A 20,430-nucleotide genomic window follows, 5' to 3' on the forward strand; every position below is an offset into this window, starting at 1 on the left:
GACTTCCGTCCATCCCAAGACAAGATTGAACATGCATCAAGCATGCATCAATGCTGGTCACCCCATGTGTGGCCAGGAAACGCAGAGCAGAGACCAGAGATTATCCTCCTGGGAGAACAGTGGCAGGAGGCAGCTTCTCTCACCTCCCTCCTCCCCAAGGGCACCTGTAATTTCCACCCCTCAAAGACCCAGGCTCTGTCTGGCACCTGGAGCCTTGGTCTGCAGATACCCGCAGTGCAGTCCTGCCATGCAGCTTCCATCTGAATACAGGCCGAACAAGTGCTCCCAATTTTTAAACAAGTGAACCTGAGCCTCTCATTGTCCTTTCTGTGGACACACTTCTTATTCCGACACTCTGGGTGTTAAAACTAACCACATTAAGTGTGTTTACATCTTAAATCATTGTTTTCAACTCAGCCATGCTCATTTCTGCATTTTCACAGCTGTGCACAGCATGCCCTCTCTCTTTGTTATTTCTCAAGAGGTGGCTACTGTTTTTTTTTTTTCCCTAAGGTTGCTTTCAGAAATTTTTATATTTGCTGGTAATTTTTTTGCCTGCAGCCTCCACGTGTAACACTAACACTTTGTTTTCACAAACTCACTTGTAAATGATGTCAAGGTGACAACAAACGGCATGTTCCTTCCTCCCAGGCCTCTCTGAGAACTTTTCCCCGGGCGGCTGTAGGTCTGAACACACAGCAGTGGAGGGCTCTGTTCCCTCTGCTGTGGCGCTCACCACGGCAGGTGCGTTAGGAATCCTGACCTGTTGCCCCTCTCATGAAAAACGCAACGCATGAGAGGGTTCAGGGCTGTCTGAGGTTACAGCAGGTGAGGGAGGCTCTGCAAGGGATAAATATTTATCCGTCTGCATGACAGTATGAACCTGGGCTCTGGCTTTCCTGGGAAATTGCTGTTATTATCATGTTTCACTCTTCTTTCTTTTTTTCCTGAGGCTGGAAGTGACAATTTAATACAGTGTCAAATTAATACTTCAATGCAAAGTCTTGTTTCATTGAATGTTTTTGAAAGGTTGAATTATCTATAATCTGCATTTTGCCTCTGGCTATGTTTACAGCTCGCTCCAGCACCGCGGAAGGAAAGATGAGAGGGAGGGAGCCAGAGGAGAGAGGAAAGGCGAAGGAACTCAGTGAAGTCAGCCTGCACTGAAGGACTACTTTGTTTTGGAATGGTCAAATAAATGTCATCCAAATTTTCCTCATAGATGTCTTAGTACGTTTTGCAATAATGGCCTTAAAGGGTCTATCCACAGTATTTATTTTGATTTCAAATAGTTTTGAAGTTAAAAAAAAGAATGCCAAGATCACTACATCTAAATGAACATTAAAAACAAAACTTCACTGATTTTCTTAAGCTCCAGGAGCAGATGTAGCAGTGATGTGATCCCCTATAGTGTTTGCAAGCATTGCAGGAACAGGGATGGCACAGAATACACCCAGATGCCACAGTGATGGTGCTAATCCCATCAGCTGCACACTGCAGCTGAGACCCGTGAACCCCATCATCATCTCATTAGAACCAAGCAACCCCATCAAACGCACAGTGACATCAGCTCTTCAAAGCAGTACAGACTGTGCTGCTCTAGGCATCTTCAGACAGGAGACCTAGGTCAAGGCCAGGAGGGCTCTCCAGCAATCCCCCTACGCTCTAATCAGGAGCCAGGCCTTTGATGAACATGCCAGGGGCAAACATGTGAGCAGGTGAGGAGCTGGAGGAGGTAAAGAGTTAGGGCATGGCAGGGGCAGCCAGCAGAACCCCACAAGAACTGGTTGCTCAGGGAAGTGAGCCAAGGAGCTGCTCCCTGAGCCCAAACCACTGAAAAGAGCTGCAGAGTCCTGGGATGGCAGCCCCGACCCTACCAAAAGTCTCTTGGAAAACAGCTTCCCTGAATCAGGCTTGGAGACCCTGCAAGACTTTCCTGGACTGAAACTAAGCAATCTGAATCTAACCACCCAACAAGAGCAGGCAGGTGCTATAGGTATGGAGCCAGGCTAGGTTCCATGCACGGAAGGCCCCGTTGCCTGTTGAGGGGGTGCACACAGCACTTCCACTGCAGCACTTGGGGCACAGAGCCACCGTCCAGGGACTGCAGTTTGGCTGAGGCCTGTCAGGGCCTGGCCTTCCACCCCTACCTGTTTTTCCTCTATCCACAGGCAAGTTACTGGGCATAACAGAGAGCACACCCCAGAGAGAGCACATTTGGGCTCCCAGGAGTCCCAGGGCTCGCGGCTGACAAAGAGGACTCTGAATTGGGCCATGGGAAAACCAGGTATGAGCAACAACATCTCCTACACTTCAGGTGACCCTTTACAGTGAGTATGCAAGTTTGTGAACATGCTGGCTAAAGTAGTGGTTAATTGATAGGCCCTAGAGCATATACTCACAGAACAAGCAGCAGTCTGTGAAATGAATAATAGAACCTGCCACCTCTACTGTAACTGTAGTGTCTTCAGTAAAATGGACATGAACGTCTTTATGCTCAGGTTGGATAGTTTTACAATCTGCACAGGGAGAATGCATCAACAAACACCCAGTACTTGAAAAGTAATAAAATATATTTCTTTTTTAAAGCACACTTTATTTAATGATTTAATTTATTTTAATATGCTCATGCTCTTTCTTAAGAATGCAGAGCATGGAAGACAGAACCCTCTTTTTTCCTCATCTTTTCCTTTCCTGGCCCATGCTCTCCAAACACAACCTGCATGTGTCTGATATGTGGCAGTTCCTGGTGCTGGCTGTCATGAGCCTCACTGTCCTTTGGTGTTCACAGGGGCCTGAAACCCAAGAATGCTCGCCAGCTTCAATGGACCATTCCTCTGAAGTAAGCAGCAGAGTGCTCGAATGTCGTGGACAGCAGGCACTGCCCCGTCCCTCACTCTGACCTGTCAGGCACAGACAGATGTACAGATTCCTGGGGCTGCGTGCACGAGAAGGCTGTGGAGCATGGGTGTGCCTGACCTTCTCTTCTTGGGGCCCTGCCCATCGACGGTTTTCCTTCCTTTCCATGTTTGCTGCGGGGCAGCCGAGAGCAATTATACACATGCCTTCTGTGAAAAGGCACCACAGTACCACTGTCCAGCGAGGGAAGGACCAACAGAAGCATGCTAAGCGGGTTCCCCCAAATCACAGCTTTTACTTGCTAATGATTCACTGTGCATTTTTAGGCTCACTCCAGGCTCCATTTTGTACCATCTATTTTGCCATTCACCCTCTGTCATATTTCAAGTTTCCTTAAAAGTCACCTTAAATCTTTGCTGGAGAGAAAGAAAGAGAGAAAGAGAGGAAGGGGGGGAGAGAGAGAGAGAGAGAGAGAGAGAGAGAGAGAGAAAGAAAGAAAGAAAGAAAGAAAGAAAGAAAGAAAGAAAGAAAGAAAGAAAGAAAGAAAGAAAGAAAGAAAAGGAAAGGAAAGGAAAGAAAGGAAAGGAAAGAAAGAAAGGAAAGGAAAGGAAAGAAAGGAAAGGAAAGGAAAGGAAAGGAAAGGAAAGGAAGAAAGGAAAGGAAAGGAAAGGAAAGGAAAGGAAGAAGAAAGGAAGGAGAGAGAAAGAAAGAAAAGGAAGGAAGGAAGGAAGGAAGGAAGGAAGGAAGGAAGAAAGAAAGAAAGAAAGAAAGAAAGAAAGAAAGAAAGAAAGAAAGAAAAGGAAACTGAGTTTAGAGACTGCTTAATTAACCAATCAGAACAACCTAGGACCTTCACCTCCATGTCCTTTAAGTCATTGTGTTGATCAGAATGACTGTTCTCAGTCTTCAAAACCCTTTAAACGAATTTAAAATCTTCTAAGAAGAAAGGAAAGCAGCTGCTGGATACATGGCACCCTGCAGAACATGGGGCACGCCAGCAGAAGCAGAGGGAGAGGACATGTGTAGTACTGAAGCTGCTCCTGGCGTGTGTGTCAGCATACTTCACTTGGTTCCCAGTGTATTTTACACAATACTGAGGACCAGCAACCCCTTATAGCAGGTTACAGTAGCTATCTAGAGAAAATGTTTCACATTGTGATTGCTCTAAAGTTAAAACTCTGAACCCAGAGTTGTCATCCAGACTTGATACATGAATTTAGGGCCACCATTTATTAGAATGGTATATCCTGGTCATTCATCAGATACTATGTTCTCATCAGCCAAGACATAAAGTTTGCATTGCATGTTCTGAGACAAATAAAAGCATAAAAAGAAAGTGTATCATGAAATTCCAAAAGAGGAAACATGAAAAGTAAGTAGTTTAAAAGCTAAAGAACTAACAGCTACAATCTGAAATTCAGTTCCCTTTGAAGCCAGGGAACCTCAGGGTTTTCACCCTCACAGGTAACTATGCTGTCACCTTAGTTTATTTTTCCTTAATTTTTGTGGGAGGCAGAGAGAAGAGAAAGCTTCTCAATGTACTGTTTCACATCCCTAATGTCCACATTGGTTGGAGGTGTAATTTATTCAGGAGTAAGGAAACTCAACTCAGATCTCTCACATGAGTGGCAGGATGCATGTCTTGAGCAATCACTATAATCCAATCTCTGAGTGTTTGTTTCAGCAGGAAAACAGGAGTCAGGAGACAGAGCTGGAAATGAATCCACCACCAGTGTGGGAAGCGGGTGTCTTCACTGCCAAATGCCTGCCCTTACCCTGGTACTTAAAATGCATTCCACTGATGACAGGCAATAACATAAGTACTATAGGACAGATCGCAGAAGGAGCAGATGCTATAAAAGATTTATTAGATGATAAATGAATGTAGGACCTGGCTAATGTTTTTAGAAAATAAATTACAGGCAGTACTGTGTTTCCAGAAACAGAATGTGGTTCAAAGATTTTTATAGATTCTACTGCAAGCAAAGTGCAATTGATCACATCTGCAAAGACTGGGAGAACAAGCCACGCCAAGAAATAACCCATTAAGGTAGAGCATGAATGACCACCACAGCCATGCTTTAAAGCCCTTTAAACAGACATCTCAGGGCTCACGGCTCTGAGTGAGCGCTGTCTCCAAGCCAGCACTCTGTGAGGAGTATTCAGTGCTTGTTTAAGGCGTCAGGGCTGTGGCACTTTCTTTTGCATTTTCTCTGTGACACAGCTCATCTTTACCTTGGAGAGGATTCGACTGCTGGGCCTTCGGGAGACAAGAAGGTATGTAGGGTGGAGTCTTCATAATGGCAGGAGAGAGCAAAGAGCCTTTGTTCCCCCCACCCCAGCTGATGAGGTGGCCAGCCCTCTGCTGGACCTGGGCATCGTGCCACCCTGAGAGCAGACCTTCGGCCTCCAGAGTCGGGCAGCTGGCCTAGAGCTGAAGCAGCTGCACGGAGGCCCAGGCCCCGCCTGCAGTGCCTGGGTTCCATTGCTGGCTCTGCCTCCCCACTCCAGCTTCCTACTTTTGGAGACTCTGGGAGGCGTAGGAGCTGGCTCAGGTGACTGGGTGCCTGCTACCTCCATGGGAGATGTGGAGTGTGGTTTCAGCTCCTAGCTTTGGGCCAACCCAGTCTTTTTAAGATTTTTAAAAAATATTTATTTATTTTTACTTGAGAGGGAGATTTACACACACACACAGAGAAAGATCTTTCATCTGCTGGTTCACTCCGAGCAGCGTCTAGAGCGTCAGGAGTTCTTCCAGGCTTCTCAGATGGGTACAGGGTCCCAAGGTTTTGAGTCACTCTTCTCTACTTTCCCAGTCACAGCATGGAGCTGGATTGGAAGTGGAGCAGCTGGGTAGGTACCCATAATGGGATGTCCTGCTTTGCAGGTAGAAGTTTAACCAATTGAGCCACTACACCAACTTGGCCCAGGCTAGTCTTTCTGGGCATCTAGGGAGTGAACCAACAGATGGCAGTTATTCTGTGTATGAAATAAACATAATTTTTAAAAAAACTCATTGGGTCTATGGCATTTTGTTATGACAGTCCAAGGACATAAAAACTATAGAAGCAACAGTACATATGGCTTTAGATATCAGCCCTGAGTACGACTGCTGTGATGAGGAAGCCTGCTGTATGCTTCGGGTGGGGAGGCAGGAGCCTGAGCCAGTGCATTCTGAAACAGCTCCGTGTAGAAGCCTGCTTGGGCAACAGACACAATGCCACAAGACACAACTTCTCAGCATCACTTGTTCTTAGTGTTAAAAAGATAGGCATTATGTTAGAGGAATGCTGCCACCGCCACCACCCACACCACGCTCCGCTATGTGCTCGCCACACACTGCCCAGCTGGTCCTCAAGACTAGAGCTGGTGTTTCCAGCATACCCATCATGCCAGGGAAGAAGCAATAACACATGCTTTGTGGATGACAGGGTTGGGATCTGAACCTGGAGCTGTGTGATGCACACTCTTGGTGAGTGCAGTGAGCGATGTCTGTCACAGGTGAGGCTGGGACACACCGGTGACCCTGTGCTAGAAATGACTGCACGAGACAGACATCGTTGGTGCTCAGGGTGGCTGTCTCTCTGGTCATTGTGGAAGGGAGACTGCTTGGAGACAGAGAGGGAGACAGGGAGAGAAGGAGAGAGAGAGAGAGGGAGAGAGGGAGAGAGGGAGAGAAAGGAATAAGAAGTGTGTGTGTGTGTTGCAAGCATCCTGGAGCCCACCTTTGGAAATCAGAGAATTTTCCCAGCAAGAAAGGGTGAGTCAGGAGGGGTGGGGATGGAAGGATTGGAAAAGCAGGTGGGATTTGGGGGTCTAAATGGATAGATGCCTAGAGCTCAGAGACTCACTTCTGGCAAGGTAGGGAATCTTCTGAGAGTCAAAGAATCTTAAGTGGAGAGATTGGAAAATCAGAGTGGGGGTCAGCCAAGCAGTCACACAGAAGATGCTCAAATAGCAAATGTGATCCTAAACTCTGTCAATAGTGCGGTCTCAGCAGAACACACTGCCCAGGCTTTCTGCAGAAAGCCAGGCTGGAGGAGACAATGTCCAACCCGTTCCATTCATTTCCTAACTGCATGCCCCCACCTTCAGCCTTGATGATCAGGGTGTCATGAACATTAACCATCCCATAGTTCCAAAGGGGAAAAAAAATGTATGAAGGTTACCTGGTGGTATTTCTTCAGGATGTTGTGCATCTCGGCCACGTCTTCGCTGGTGATGGTCTTGATGACATATCTTTTGTCATAGGACGTGTGGAACCGTGCCCCACTGCGGGCCTGCGAGTCGTTGGGGAGGGGTGCGCTTCTGGTCAAGGAATTCTTCCCAGGTGGGGCGTGGGGCGGAGGGGGAGGGGGAGGAGGGAAGAGAATCAGTTAAGGCTGTGGCTGCTGTGATTCCCAGACAGGCGGCTATCACGTCACGTTCTCCTGAACACTTGTGCAACTGGAATAAACAGGTGCGGGATGACAAAATGGACTGAAGCAGCCAGCCTTCCAGAGGGAAGGACATAAGCTTTGTGGTGCAGTGCTCTACAGGCGCATTGGTAGCTACAGCTGTGTTCAGAGTGACTTTCTCCACCTTGTTCTTGCCTGAGTAGGACAAGGGCTCCTATTTTGACTTCTCAAATAACATCAGCAGCCACAGATGAAAGCAATGGGGGACAGTCCCTGGAACTGTGTGTGTGACAGGCACTCGATAGTCAGTCTCCCGGCTCTAGTGACAGTCCTGGGTCAACAGTCAGGGTTACTGTCCTCCATCAGCACACAGGGCGTGGGGAGAAAAGGGGAGGAATATCCAGGCAGAGGCTGCACCACCAGTAAGGGAAAAACCGGAGTTTGGGCTAAGAACCAAACTCTCAGCTAGTGGCAGAGAATGAATGCTGTATGCCCTGGGGGGGGGGGGAGGCAGGAGCCTGGACAGTGCAATCTGAAACAACCCCACACGCCTCTACTCCACCAAGTTTGAGCACCTGGGGTCCTGGGGTGAAGGCAGATGAGGAGGCACTGTGGAGAGTTGCTCTGTGGCCAGGGAAGCCTACCCACCTCCATGTGGACTCCTGTCACAGCTTGTGGGAAATTGCTCCCCCATTCTGCTTTTTACCAGGCCCTGAGGGTGGCCTATCCCTGGGACCCAGAAGCCATCCCTGCCACCTGTGCCTTCCACCCCTACTTTGGCCCCAGCAGACTGTACATGTGGGGCTCAAAGGCAAAGACCCCACTTCCTGTGGTTCAGGGAACAGAGGCCTTTAGGGGAAGGTGATGCTTCTGCCTGTGGCATTTTCAATGAGGCCCTTTCTGCCCAGTATCTTCAAGGATACTTGTCTTCCTCTCCCTCTCTACATGAAACCCATCAGGATGGAACTGGAGAAGACATAACCAAGTCACAGTGGTGCAGCTGCTTGCTGAGGCCTGTGCTTTCAGGGTGGGGATGGAGTCCTTGCATCTACCCTGGCAACAGACTGTAACATTCTGAATCAGCATGTTGGCATGCAAATGCAAGCAGTGTCATGACTGCCTATGGCTGAATCTGACTATCTGCCTTAGCTCATTCAGAAATTGGAGTGAAAATCAATATAGCTCCTAGTGACTCCAACTAGCAGGATGTGGCAGTGCTAAATTATTCTTAATACAACCAAACTCACTAGAGAGACTGGGGACAATACAAATTATTTTCAGGATGAAAATGGCTATATTAGGGACAGACATTTGGCATGGTGGTTAAGTTGCTGCTGGGGACATCCACAGTATCAGAATGCCTGGTTTGAATCCTGGTTACTCTTGATCAAGTCTCCTGCTGATGTTTACTCTTTGGTGGGGTGTTGAGGGGCTTGGTCAGGGTAACAGGTGATGGCTCAAGCTCTTGTGGGTATTTGTGGGAGTGAACCAGCAGAAAGGAGCTCTCCATCTAAGTTTCCTCACCTTTCAAATAAATGAAAATATATTTTAAACTTTTTTACATGACCATAGTTGAAAAAAAGGGTTTAATTGTCAATGACATTACATATACTCAAGGAAAATTTTTTCTCAATTTTTAAAATTATTTGAAAAGCAGAGTTAGAGAAAGTAAGTTTCCACCCACTAATTTACTCCCCAGTACATTACCTGCAATGGCTGTAGCTGGGCCAGTCCAAAGCCAGTATTGCAGGCAGAGGTTTAAACTGTGTCACAAGCAGGATGGGAGATTGGCAAATTCATTTTTTTTTTAAATTTTAACTTATTAGTTTTTAATTTTATGGTACAATTGCATAGGGTCTGTGATTTCCCTACTCCCTCCCCAAATTTCCAACCCCACACTGATCTTTCCCATATTATTACAATAGTATAGTCCTTCATAAGCAGTCATATGTCCATCAGTCCGTTATTTAAATGTGTCCTGAAATTGCTGATACAGACAATGCCAGATAGTCCCACATCCTATTGTCAAGATATAAGGAAAAAAAATTTTAACTCTTCACACTACTTAGAATAAAAGTAAACTCAAAATTAACAACCCATTTTGAGGTTTTAAATACTAGAGGAAAAAAATCAATTATTTAATTGTCTTAACTTTCTCTCCTAAACATTAACATTCATCTACAAAAAGATATTGATTCCAAGTGAAACAGGATTCCAGAAATGGTAAAACTTCAAATTATCATCAAGTCTAAAATTAAAGCAGCAACAATCAAGTTTGTGGAAGGCAGGCAGAACAGACCACAAATTGGAAAACTGATATCAGGTGTAAAGAACCATTGGGACAAGGCCCGATGAGGAAGAGTAAATGACAACCAAATCCTGCAAAGGTGGAGGTATGGCAACATACCTTCCAGTCACAGATGGTTTTCCTGTCCATGTCCTATAGTAGGCCACAGTGAAGCTGATACAACTGAGAACTGCACTGTGGATGCTTTCTCCTAATGAGCTACTGAGTCACAGTGGCACACTGGTCAAGGCAGGGCTTAGGTAGCACTTGCAGAAGTACTGGACGCTGGTGGGGCTGGTCTGCACGTCATGTGTGAGAACCAAGAGTCAAGTCACTGGCTTGTGCTGGAGGTGCAAGGTCCAGGGGTGTCATGTATGTGGTCATCACAGGCTGGCTGGCAACAGTGATTTTCCTATTCTATTCTTCCAAACGCCAGGGTGGTTAAGACAGGAAACTTGATAGCTGTGGATTAATTGCTGACAACAGGAATGGAATTAGCCAATTAAAGAAACCTTTAGTAATATTTTGGGGACAAGGCAGTATGAGATTCTAAAGGTCTAAACAACTAAATAAGAAATCTAAAAAACCCTGAGTTCAGATTCTATCCTCTCCCAAATCCCTTGTTTTTCTTTAATTTTCAAGGACATTTTCATCATCAGGCATTTCAGACTTTGCATTAGGACATATTATTCATATACAAATATTAGCCCTGGGAAATAAGATCTTATAAATTCTAATCTTGAATCTGTCTCAGTTCACTTTATTGATGGTCACAAGAGTAGCTCCAACCCACAACAGCCGTCTCTAGTACACGAATAAAACTTGTCACCATTATTTTGAGAAGTAGAGAGAGAGCTACCATCCACTGTCCCACTCTCAAAATGCTCTCAGTAGGGGCTGGAGGTAGGACCTGGAAACACAGCCAGGTCTCTCAGGTAGGTGGCAGGAACCCACTACTTATGTCATCACCATTGCCTCCAAGAGCTGCATAGATGGGAAGTGACAATCAGGGCCAAAGCTGGGAATCAAACCCATAAGAAAAAGAATTTGCTTAGGGTTCTTGGTTTTCAAAAGTTAGGATGTAACTATCCTGAGACTATGAACTTAAAAGGAAAAAAAAAAAAAGGATGAGTAATAAGCCTAGGAGACAGAGTGGGCTGAGCAAAATCCCTGTGACTGATCTTTCATAGCTATAAGGAGATTTACTCAAAGACACAGGGCCTTGCTTTAGGAATGGCTGCAGGTATTTTGTCCACATGTCCAAGGAACAGTGTAGTCAGAGGACATCTAGGCAGAGGCGAAATGACACTGTAGGATGTCTGGACCAAGATGAAAGGAATGATGACAACAGCTGTTAGAGCTATAAGAAAACACACTGCATAGTTTCCAGATGTATCCAGCACACCATGGGCAAGCATGAGCAAGTGAGTAATGCAAGGAGGCCTGATGGAGCCAACATACTTGCTGCGCTGCCTGAAACTGGTCTCCAGAGAAGCCAAGTAGAAAGCGTGTCTGAGTGCTGTGCTCTGTGAAGAGGAAGAACGCATCCCAGCCGTGTGTACATGCTTGGACTCGGTGAAAGCCTTTAGCAAAAGGGAAAGGCTTGGGAGTGAACTTCAGGTGCCTTGGAGGGGTCTCTCCATGTGCAAACATACCTCCTGATCCAAAAGCATCTCAGGTGGAAGCCACATTGCACATTATTCCAAACCACTCAGTTCTGAGGGCTGGAATGTGGCCTTATACACAGTTGTGCTAAATAAAAACACTGGTATAATAACTAACAAAAATGCAGCCAGAGGCTCAGCTATGGCTATTCTGCCCATTTGGGGAGTGAACCAGTAGATGGAAAATCTCTCTCTCCTCTCTGCAACTCTACCCTTCAAATAAAAATAAATTTAAAAAAAAAAAGAGGGGAAAAAAGCAGTTAAAATCAATGTCCAAGGGAAAATCTCTTACTGAAGATAAACTAACTTTAAACGCTAAGCACTCTTCCCATATAACAACCTTAATGTGATATAATTCACAGTCTGCAATCCACCTGTTTAAAGTGTACAGTTCAGTGGTTTTTAGCATTTACAAAGTAATGTAACCACCACCGCAATCAATTTAAAAAGGGTTTTCAGCACTCTAAGAGGAAACACCACACACTCATTTGCAGTCACTCCCATTCTTTCTCCCTCTCCTTTCAAGCTGGAGGCCACTGATCTACTTCCTGCCTGTAGACTTGCCCATCCTGGATATTTCATACCCATATCATCACTCAGCAGATCACTGCTTGTGACTGAACCAAATGTTTTTCTGGCAGGTGCCCTAAGCACTCCCCCGCCACCCCAGGCTCAGCTGATGCACTCCGCCGCTCTCTTCACCTGAGATAAAGGACACTGTGCTGCATGGAAAGGACGTGCCACCTGTGAACGTAGGTTCGGAGGATGCTCCTAAACTTCCTGCGGGCCTTAGCCAAGGATAACATGAACAGTGAGAACAAAATCTGGGGCAAAGCTGTCAAGTATAGGGCAGGTCAGAATGACAATTCGTGCTCTCTCGCTCTCTCTGCCTATCTTGCAAACAAATGTACTTTTCCATAGCCAGTTGCAAGTCTGATCCTGGGATAAATCCTATTTCAATCTCTGAAGCTCTGGGGCCATGGCCACACAAACAGGGAGAAAAGGGAGGTGGTGAGAGATGGCGTTCATTCTCTCAGCAGACACCTTACACTTATAATTGGAAACGTTTACTGTCCTTTCCCTTAAGGAAGGGACTGATCTCATTGGCCTTCCTGCCCTCTCCTCCAAGTGTGTGCTGAAGATGTTTATTTCCGCAGTAGGCAGTCTAGGATTAGTATAGCCTCCAGAAGGGTGGAGGAAATCATAAAGGTCAATTTAATTAGCTTGTTCTTACCACCAATCCTTGATACACTTTTAAAAACACCCTGACTTAGCAACCATTACTTTCCCCTGTGTTTATTAAGACAAAAAAACAAAAAGCAAAACAAGCATTCACTGTACATCTGTTTCTGAGAAACTAATCATAAAGTCCTATATACTTTTTTTTTAAAGATTTTTATTTTATTTTTATTGGAAAGGCGGCTATACAGAGAGGAGAGACAGAGAGGAAGATCTTCCGTCTGATGATTCACTCCCCAAGTGAGCGCAACGGCCGATGCTATGCCGGTCTGAAGCCAGGAGCCTCTTCCCGGTCTCCCACACGGGTGCAGGGTCCCAAAGCTTTGGGCCGTCCTTGACTGCTTTCCCAGGCCACAAGCAGGGAGCTGGATGGGAAGCGGGGCTGCTGGGATTAGAACCGGCGGCCATATGGGATCCCGGGCGTGCAAGGCGAGGACCTTAACCACTGCGCCACCGCACCGGGCCCTCCTGTATACATTTTTGATGTTTTTTCCATTTAAATGCTAACTTGTACATCCTGTTAAAAATTACCTAGAATGAGTTCTAAGTTTTAGTCAAAGGAAAGGCCACTTAAAATCAGTTGCACCATGCTCAGATGTGTAAAAGCAATCATCTTATCACGGGAACATGCTGGTATCATGGAGTAGATCCTAAGGGAGAGTCATCTACTCATGGAGACTTGGCAATAGATGGAGGGACCTGACGGCTGGGTGAGTATCACTTTACAGTTGGGCAAACAGACCAATCAGGGCCAAGTGAACAGTTTATGGTCATGGCATCATGCCCTGTGAGACCCGAGACTGAAACTGGGCTGCCCAGCTCCCATTGCTTGCCTGCTGGTGACTCAGGATTAGGATCTCATGCCTCAAGCCCGGGCTCTGGGCATAGGAACGGCTGCCAGAAATGGCTGGCTTGTGTCTGATCTGCCTGAGTGGGGCCCAGATGGTCATCAGGCCTTGTCAGAGTTAAAGGCCAACACACTCAGTTGAGCACCATCGTCGTCCTGGAGGGTTTATTAAATGCCCGCTGAGTTCACAGCCCTGTGTTAAGCTCTTGGGGCAGTCTCAAAGACTGCCTGCTCTGTGATCCCAAGCACTGAATGGCTTTTCATTATAGTGTGGAGTAGGCCACAGTGCAATTTCATGCTTATCAATAATGAAACAGTTTATCAGAAGAGAAGAACATAAAAAGTGAAAGTTGATGACCAACGGAGAAAGCAGATTTCCAGTGACTTCAAGGGCACCGGGAGACTGCCTTCTAAAACCTTAGGCTGGTGCAACATTACAGGGATGAAATGCCAGAGGCTGAGACAGATATTTGCAGCTGTTAGGATGCTACTTGGGATGTTTGGATTCTGTATCTGGGATCGACTCACAGCTCTGCTCCTGATCCCAGCTACCTACTAATGGGCATCCTGGGAGTCAGCAAGATAATGGCTCAAGCACTTAGGTCTCTGACACCCCATGTAAGAGACCTGGACTGTGGACCATGGTCCCAGTTCCTGCCTGGCTCCAGTGCAGTATGGCCATTGTGGGCATTTGAGTGTGTCTCAAGCAGTAAAAACAAACAAAAGTACCTCCACATACACCTCATGACATTACTACTTTTGTGCAAAACCCACAGGACTGCCTGATGGCTGCAGAAATGGGCTAAGGCCTCTGACCCCTTTATATTCTCTGTCTCTGGCTCACGCCCCATCACCATTGTTCACAATTCTGCCACTGCCATTTGAGATCTCTTGCCTCTGTGCTTTGGTCCAGAAGGTTCACGCCTCTTGGTATGGCCTTCCTTCCCTTTCTCCCACACACATTTAGTGTCTGCTGCGAGCCGGTATTGTGTCAACAACTGGGCAGACAGCTGGTCCACAAGTCGGACACAGTTCCTTTGCTCCTGCAGTTCAGGTCAGGGTGGGAACCCTACATCTGGAAATGGCTTTTGTTGAACAGAACGGATTTTTCTAAAGAAATCAAGAATGCTTCCCCACCCCCTATAGTATAGTATCCCCTGAAGTCCTTAACACTTCAGAATTTTAAAACTTGAAATAAGAACATCAAAAACTTAAAATGTTAATAATTTTAATCAATTATTTTAAAATCAGAACTCTCTGTTACTGATAGGAAGAAGAGAGCTCACCAGATGTGAATAATGAAGAATCTAATTCAGGACTCATAGCGCAGGAGTAGTAAATTTTGTTGGTGTGCATATGAAGGCAGTGGGGGATGGACCTGAACAGAACTCATGGTTCCTGGCTTTTGCCTGGTTCAGCCCTGATCACTGTCACCACTTGTGTAGTGAAAAGAGCAGATGGAGCATCTCTCTGTCACTCTGACTTCCAAATAAATAAAACAGATTTAAAAAACCAAATTACAGAGAATATAATGTTTACATGCTTCTCATTTCCTTTTTAAGATGTTCAGGTTCACAGACAGAGGTCAATGAGGCAGGCTAATTACAGCATTCCACTTTTATCAGAGTGGTCAACATTGGGCAGAACTGACTTCTTATCCATGTGCTGCAAACAAGACAGAGACCCTTCCCTGCATGACTCACAAAAAGGTCTGAATACAAGGTCTGAACAACGTGGCAGAGCTTCTTACTGCCACACTGACTTAAAGCTACCAGTTTAAAATGTAGGCACATCAGAAAAGCAACTGGGAAGTACACCAATGGCTCCCTAAAATTAGGGACTGGGTCACGGATCCTATTTTTCACCCCCAAGTGGGAAATAGTGCCCACAGCAGCTCACGTGCAGAGGCTCAGGGAAAGACCTTCCCTTTTGAACATGTGGTACTCAACCACCGACACAGCAAGGGTGGCTGGTTCGTGGCTCTCATTAGCGAGCTCTGGGATAGGAATGCGAGACTTGATGGGGAAGAGTCACCTGTTTTGCAGGTGAGGCTGTGGTATGGCGCCAGCCTGCCCATCACCTTTGGTCCCTACACCTGCAGGGCACAGGAGCCAAGCATTGACTCCAGAGCCAGAGTTCTCGTCTACCTTTCTCTCCACACCAGGCAACCAACAGCCTGGGCTCAGCTCCGCATTTATGCACTTGCCTTCCCTTCAACTCATGGCATTTGTCCCCCCGAGACAAAAATGAGTAGGGTACTGGAGAGGAGAGAAGAGTAGACTTCTAGTATACAAAAGTTACTCTGAACACCGAAATATTCTTCTTCTTCTTTTTTAAAATAGAAATACAGTTGTCAGAGAGAAAGCAGCAATTTAAATGCCAAGAGCACCAGGCAGCAAGCAGGAAAGGAGGGGTGGCAAAATGATTAATTACACTCACATCGCTCTCCTCAGAGCCCAGCGCAGGGGCCAAGCGTTTAGCAGACCTGCCAATTAGTTCCTTGTGAGTCATCTTCCACTTGCCTAATTTCCCCTTAAACTCTGTACTCAGCAATCTGCACATACTTAACTATCAACTTACATGGTTTTGTTTTTAGGGGGAAGAGAAGGAAGGAAGCAGGCTTGCGTTAAAATTCTAGCAACTACACTGACCATTTTAGGAAACATTCAACGCCACATTTACCTGCTGCAGTGCACAACTTGGAAGACAATGACAATTTTGACTCTCTTTAACACAACTGATGATGAAAAGAAATGTGGGACACTTCATTTTGGTAGTAAACTGAGGACTCTGACAAGGTGGCATAGGCCCTTAAGCATCAGTTTCTGGTGAATGTCAATATTACCATGTTATTTGACCAACCCTCCCCCCAACAAAAAAAAAAACAAGCAGGGACAGAGGGAGTGTCAACACTGGCATTAGAATCAGGCAGAAGAGCTCTTAAAGTGTCCAAGTTATCCGCCACTAATTCCTTTGAAGTACTTAATTCATTTTCATGTGGTCTCTTCAACTACAGTAGAAGTTCTTAAATTATACACAATGATTCGTTTTTATTTCATAGAAACCCTTTTTGCTATTCCAACATTTCTTCTTTAAAAGTTACTTACTTCTCCAGCAGTAAATTTCAAACCCATTAATTGTGATCTAAGTTCTCACTTAAATTATTTTAAAATAATTTTTACAGTGACTCTGGCATGGCTTTCAGAGCAAAGCAGGTCATACATCCTGCCTGCCACACTCCCCCTTTGCCTGTGGTGGCACACACAGGGATCCTGGCCCAGGACCTCTGTGAACACAGCAACCCCACCCACAATAAGGGAAATGTCACCCACAGCTCAGCCAGTAATGCTTTTCCAAACTGGCTGAGTAAGCCTGAGGGGGAAATTCCTGGAAATGTTCAAGAAGGGGGAGGCTAGGGAGTAGGAGCAGGAATTCTCAGGAATGCGTGCGAAGTGTGGCCTGCCTCTGGGATCCTGCTGCATCAGGGTAGGGTAAGCTGTCTTGGGCCTCAATGTGTAAGGTCACTCAGATTAGCAATGCAGGTTTCCAGCAGAGGGCTACCTAGGGAACGTGTGCTACATCTGATGTGATTTAAAGTCAGTCAGCACTGGGGCTCTGAAAAGATGTCTGAAGTGTAGAAACAAAGAATTCAGGTAGCCAAAGTCAAGTCCTTTCTCAAGAACAATGATCAAGGATCAAGAACTATTTTAAGAGTTGAAACAGATGCGCAAAAGCTGGGACTGAGAAGCAGTTGCAGAGCATATCTGTAAGTGGCTGGTATGCAGAATGCAGGCAAGAGCTCCATGGCCCGTGGTGCTCGGGACTGGGGGCTCCCAGCAGCCACAGCAGGGCCCTAGCCACTCTACCATCCAGCACAGCATTGCACAAAGGGTGGCCTGCCCCAGGAATGCTGCAGCAAGGGTCAGCCAATGTGAGGAACAGCAAAGCAGCAGGAAACCACCTACAATGCCTCAGTATACAGAATGTGACTTTCTCTCTCTCTCTCTCTCTCACACACACACACACACACACATTGCTGACACATCCAAGACCAGAAACCAGAGGGAGGCTGTGCTGAGCAGATGCTTCCACCTGGCAATGAGAGTAATTCTGAAAAACTCATTGCTTAGGCTATAGCAGCCCCCCACCACTCTCCCAGCAAATGCAGAGATGAGGCGGGCCATGCCAGATTAGACCACAGCACCCACTAGAACATGTGAAACCCTGGGCGGGGGTTGGGCGGTAGCTGTGAGCCTGGTTGGCAGGGCAGAATGGGCTCCCATGCTGAGCATGGGAACTGGGACCAGGGGCAGACCAGGTTGGGCAGGGCTACAATACCCGTTGTGCTGCATACAAACTAGATTAGAAGGAGAGCCAAGCTGGGCTAACTGACTGTACTCACAGTCATATGCATGAGCCATAGTAAGTGCAGGCTGGTTGGGTTTTGCTGCAGCATTGGCTGGCAAATACTAGGATTGGGGGCAAGTCCTGTCAAGCTAGATCCAGGACTAGAAGGGGATCCAGTAGGAAAACTGTGGGCATCTCTCTGAGGGGTTGCAATTCCTATTGGTCAGCATGAGAGCCAGGGCTGGGGGTTCTGGACTGACTAGTCAGGGAGTGGCATACAGTGGCATGAATGTGGGCTGGATAGTGGAGTTGGTTGGGTTGAACTAGGCTCCAAAACCCACTGATGTGTACAAGAGCTGAATGGGATATGGGACAGACTGGATCGGTCTGCTGCACAGATTGGTAAGCATAGGAACCAAGGCTGGGGACGGGCGTGGGCAGGGGTTCGTGGGGGTTGCTCCAACTAGGCTATAGTTCTACTGGTATATGTGAGGGCCGAGTGTGTAGTGGGCTGGGTTGGGCTGGGTCATAGCATCCACTGGTTTGTGTAAGAGATGGGGTTGGAGACAGAACTGACCCAGTAATTGCAACTACCAGTGTGTGTGCACAATGAGGGGGACAGACAGAGCCAGGCCCTGTACTGGCAAGCACACAGAGTCATGTCTGGAATTACCTCAGATGAGGTTTTGTTGGACACTGCTCCCAATTGAACTGCTGGACTCAGAATTCCAGCCATAGGGAGAATCGCAGGATTTGTGGAGTGCATGTGTCAGAATTATGCCTCCTCTGTGGCCAACACAGAGCAGTGGATGGCATCAAGATGTGCATGGAGGAAATGGCAGTCCATTGGGGTCTGGAAAGGACATCTGGTACCACAGCAGAGGCAGAAAGGCAGAACAAATTGGACAACTACCCCAGTCAAGCGTTGACAGCAAAGATCTGGGTAAATGGAGACTCTAAGGTGCACTATGTCAGCCAATGGACATTGGAAAGATTTCCTCATTCTTGGATCAGCAAGATTGACAACATTTCAGAATTACTGAAACCCTCAGAGCATGTTCCACATTGGGTACCCTGGCATGACATCAGGTGGCTGTTTCCCATCCCTGCATACTGAGGCAGTTGGAACACTGGTGTGGTTTCTTTCCTTCTTTATTCTGTTCCCCCAGAAGAAAAAGAAAATTTGGAAACAATGGTCTCACCTACTTTCCCCTAATCCCCAATCCTTCCCACCCTAATCAACTATTTAAACATTAAAAAAAAAAAAAAAGCCCTCACTGCTCAGTCCCTATGCAGAGAACAGAGCTGTGCGCTGAAATCATAGGGTACAGAGGGTCCCTGGGGCAACCCTATCCTCCACCAGGGACTCCTGGAAAACTTTCTACGTGCAATGAAAATGACTATTATATAACTGCTTGTCATGTTAAGGATGTAATCCTACTTCAAACAGCAAAAGGCACCATGAGATCCAGACCCCATTCGAAGCAAATGTTACAAAGGCAACTCACCTGGAAATCCTGGTCATCGATCCCGAATCTCTCCCGCAGGTTACGGAAAACCATGGGGCAGTATTCCTTGAACTTGAAATGGCTCGGCATGTTTTCTCTGCAATGATCACATGTAAAATAAGGCTCAGCAAGACAAGGAGCTAATGGGACCTGCCTCTGCCCTCCACTGTCAAAGACATGCTCAGAGTTCACCAGTGATGGAAGACCCAGTGTGCTAGGGGACTTGGCGAGAGTTCATGGGGAAGTGGAATGAAAAGATTAAGTTCACTTTGGTACAAAACACTTTTGAAATCTATAAAAGTTTTTTTCATCAGGTGCATTTTCCATGAATTTTCTGAAAATTCCTTACTGTTCATAGGACCAGGTACAGCCTACAGCAAGATCTGGCAGACAAGGGAACACATTGGTGATGTCATTTCCTTTGTCACAGGCGCACTGCCACTGTGTGGGCTCTTTAAGCCCCGGCCACACGCCACAGCCTCTCCCTAGCAAAGAAAACTGAGAAGGAACCAGGCCTGGCAAAGGAAAAATGAAAGAAAAGTACAGCAGGAGGGCTGTGGGTTGGGTCAGCAGAGCAAAGGGCCCCAGCAGTGGTCTCCACATTCACTCTCCTACTGTTGGGTGAAGCTACAGAACATGGTTCTCCCACATTCCTTGCGTGACCTATTTTATATAAATACTACATTCTATATTTGCACCTTGAAGACTCCTCAAAGTCAAGGTCCAAACAGTATCAGGAAAAAGAGGAATGCATCAGCTTAATGCTAGAACAAAGGCCCCTCCAGCAGTTCATATTTGGTCCTCATGTGGAGGGGATGATTTCTAGCAGGCTCCCCTATACTCACTGGGGATTGCTTAATCCTTTGCTCTGCCACAGAATCACATGTGGAGATTCTATGCACACACACATGTGTACACAGAAGCATAACTGTCCACATGAGTGTTGGTTTTCAGCCACTGGCCAGCCAGTGAGCCCACTGCAGGCATGGCCAGGTCCCCAGGCCCCTTGTATCTCTGGCTCTCACAGGCTGCCTGATTTCAGGTGCCACTTTGGAAATAACACTCTAACGAATGTCACAGGAAGAGTCTCAGCACCCACTGCAGCACCAAACTATAATGCATAAAAATATATCCTAATTCTTCGGTGTAGTCATTTCTTTCACAAACTCATAATTTTCAAAAGTTTTGTGGAAGACACTAGAGGATCCTAACTGCTTAAAAAAATCCAAGTGATTTATGGGCTTCAAAAATTTAAATTGTAATGAGCATATCGTTTTGGATG

The 20,430-nt window shown here is 46.4% G+C and overlaps 1 protein-coding gene across 6 annotated transcripts in view; it reads right to left on the reverse strand.

Annotated features, from left to right (window-relative positions):
- The window catches only part of PIP4K2A (phosphatidylinositol-5-phosphate 4-kinase type 2 alpha), a 149,021-nt gene that overhangs the window by 34,338 nt on the left and 94,253 nt on the right, over positions 1-20,430 (reverse strand). For 3 of the 6 annotated variants that reach the window (XM_040968254.1, XM_040968252.1, XM_040968257.1), the window contains exons 3-4: positions 19,149-19,245; positions 7,029-7,181 (exon numbers count right to left, since the gene is read on the reverse strand). In XM_040968254.1, the coding sequence (XP_040824188.1) occupies positions 7,029-7,181; positions 19,149-19,245 (250 nt within the window). The remainder of the gene's footprint in view (positions 1-7,028; positions 7,182-19,148; positions 19,246-20,430) is intronic. The other 3 variants (XM_040968255.1, XM_040968258.1, XM_040968256.1) reach the window with 3 other exon arrangements.

Source organism: Ochotona curzoniae, unplaced genomic scaffold (genome assembly GCF_017591425.1).
Source record: "Ochotona curzoniae isolate NIBS_2020 unplaced genomic scaffold, NIBS_Ocur_1.0 scaffold_4683, whole genome shotgun sequence".
NCBI lineage: Eukaryota > Metazoa > Chordata > Mammalia > Lagomorpha > Ochotonidae > Ochotona > Ochotona curzoniae.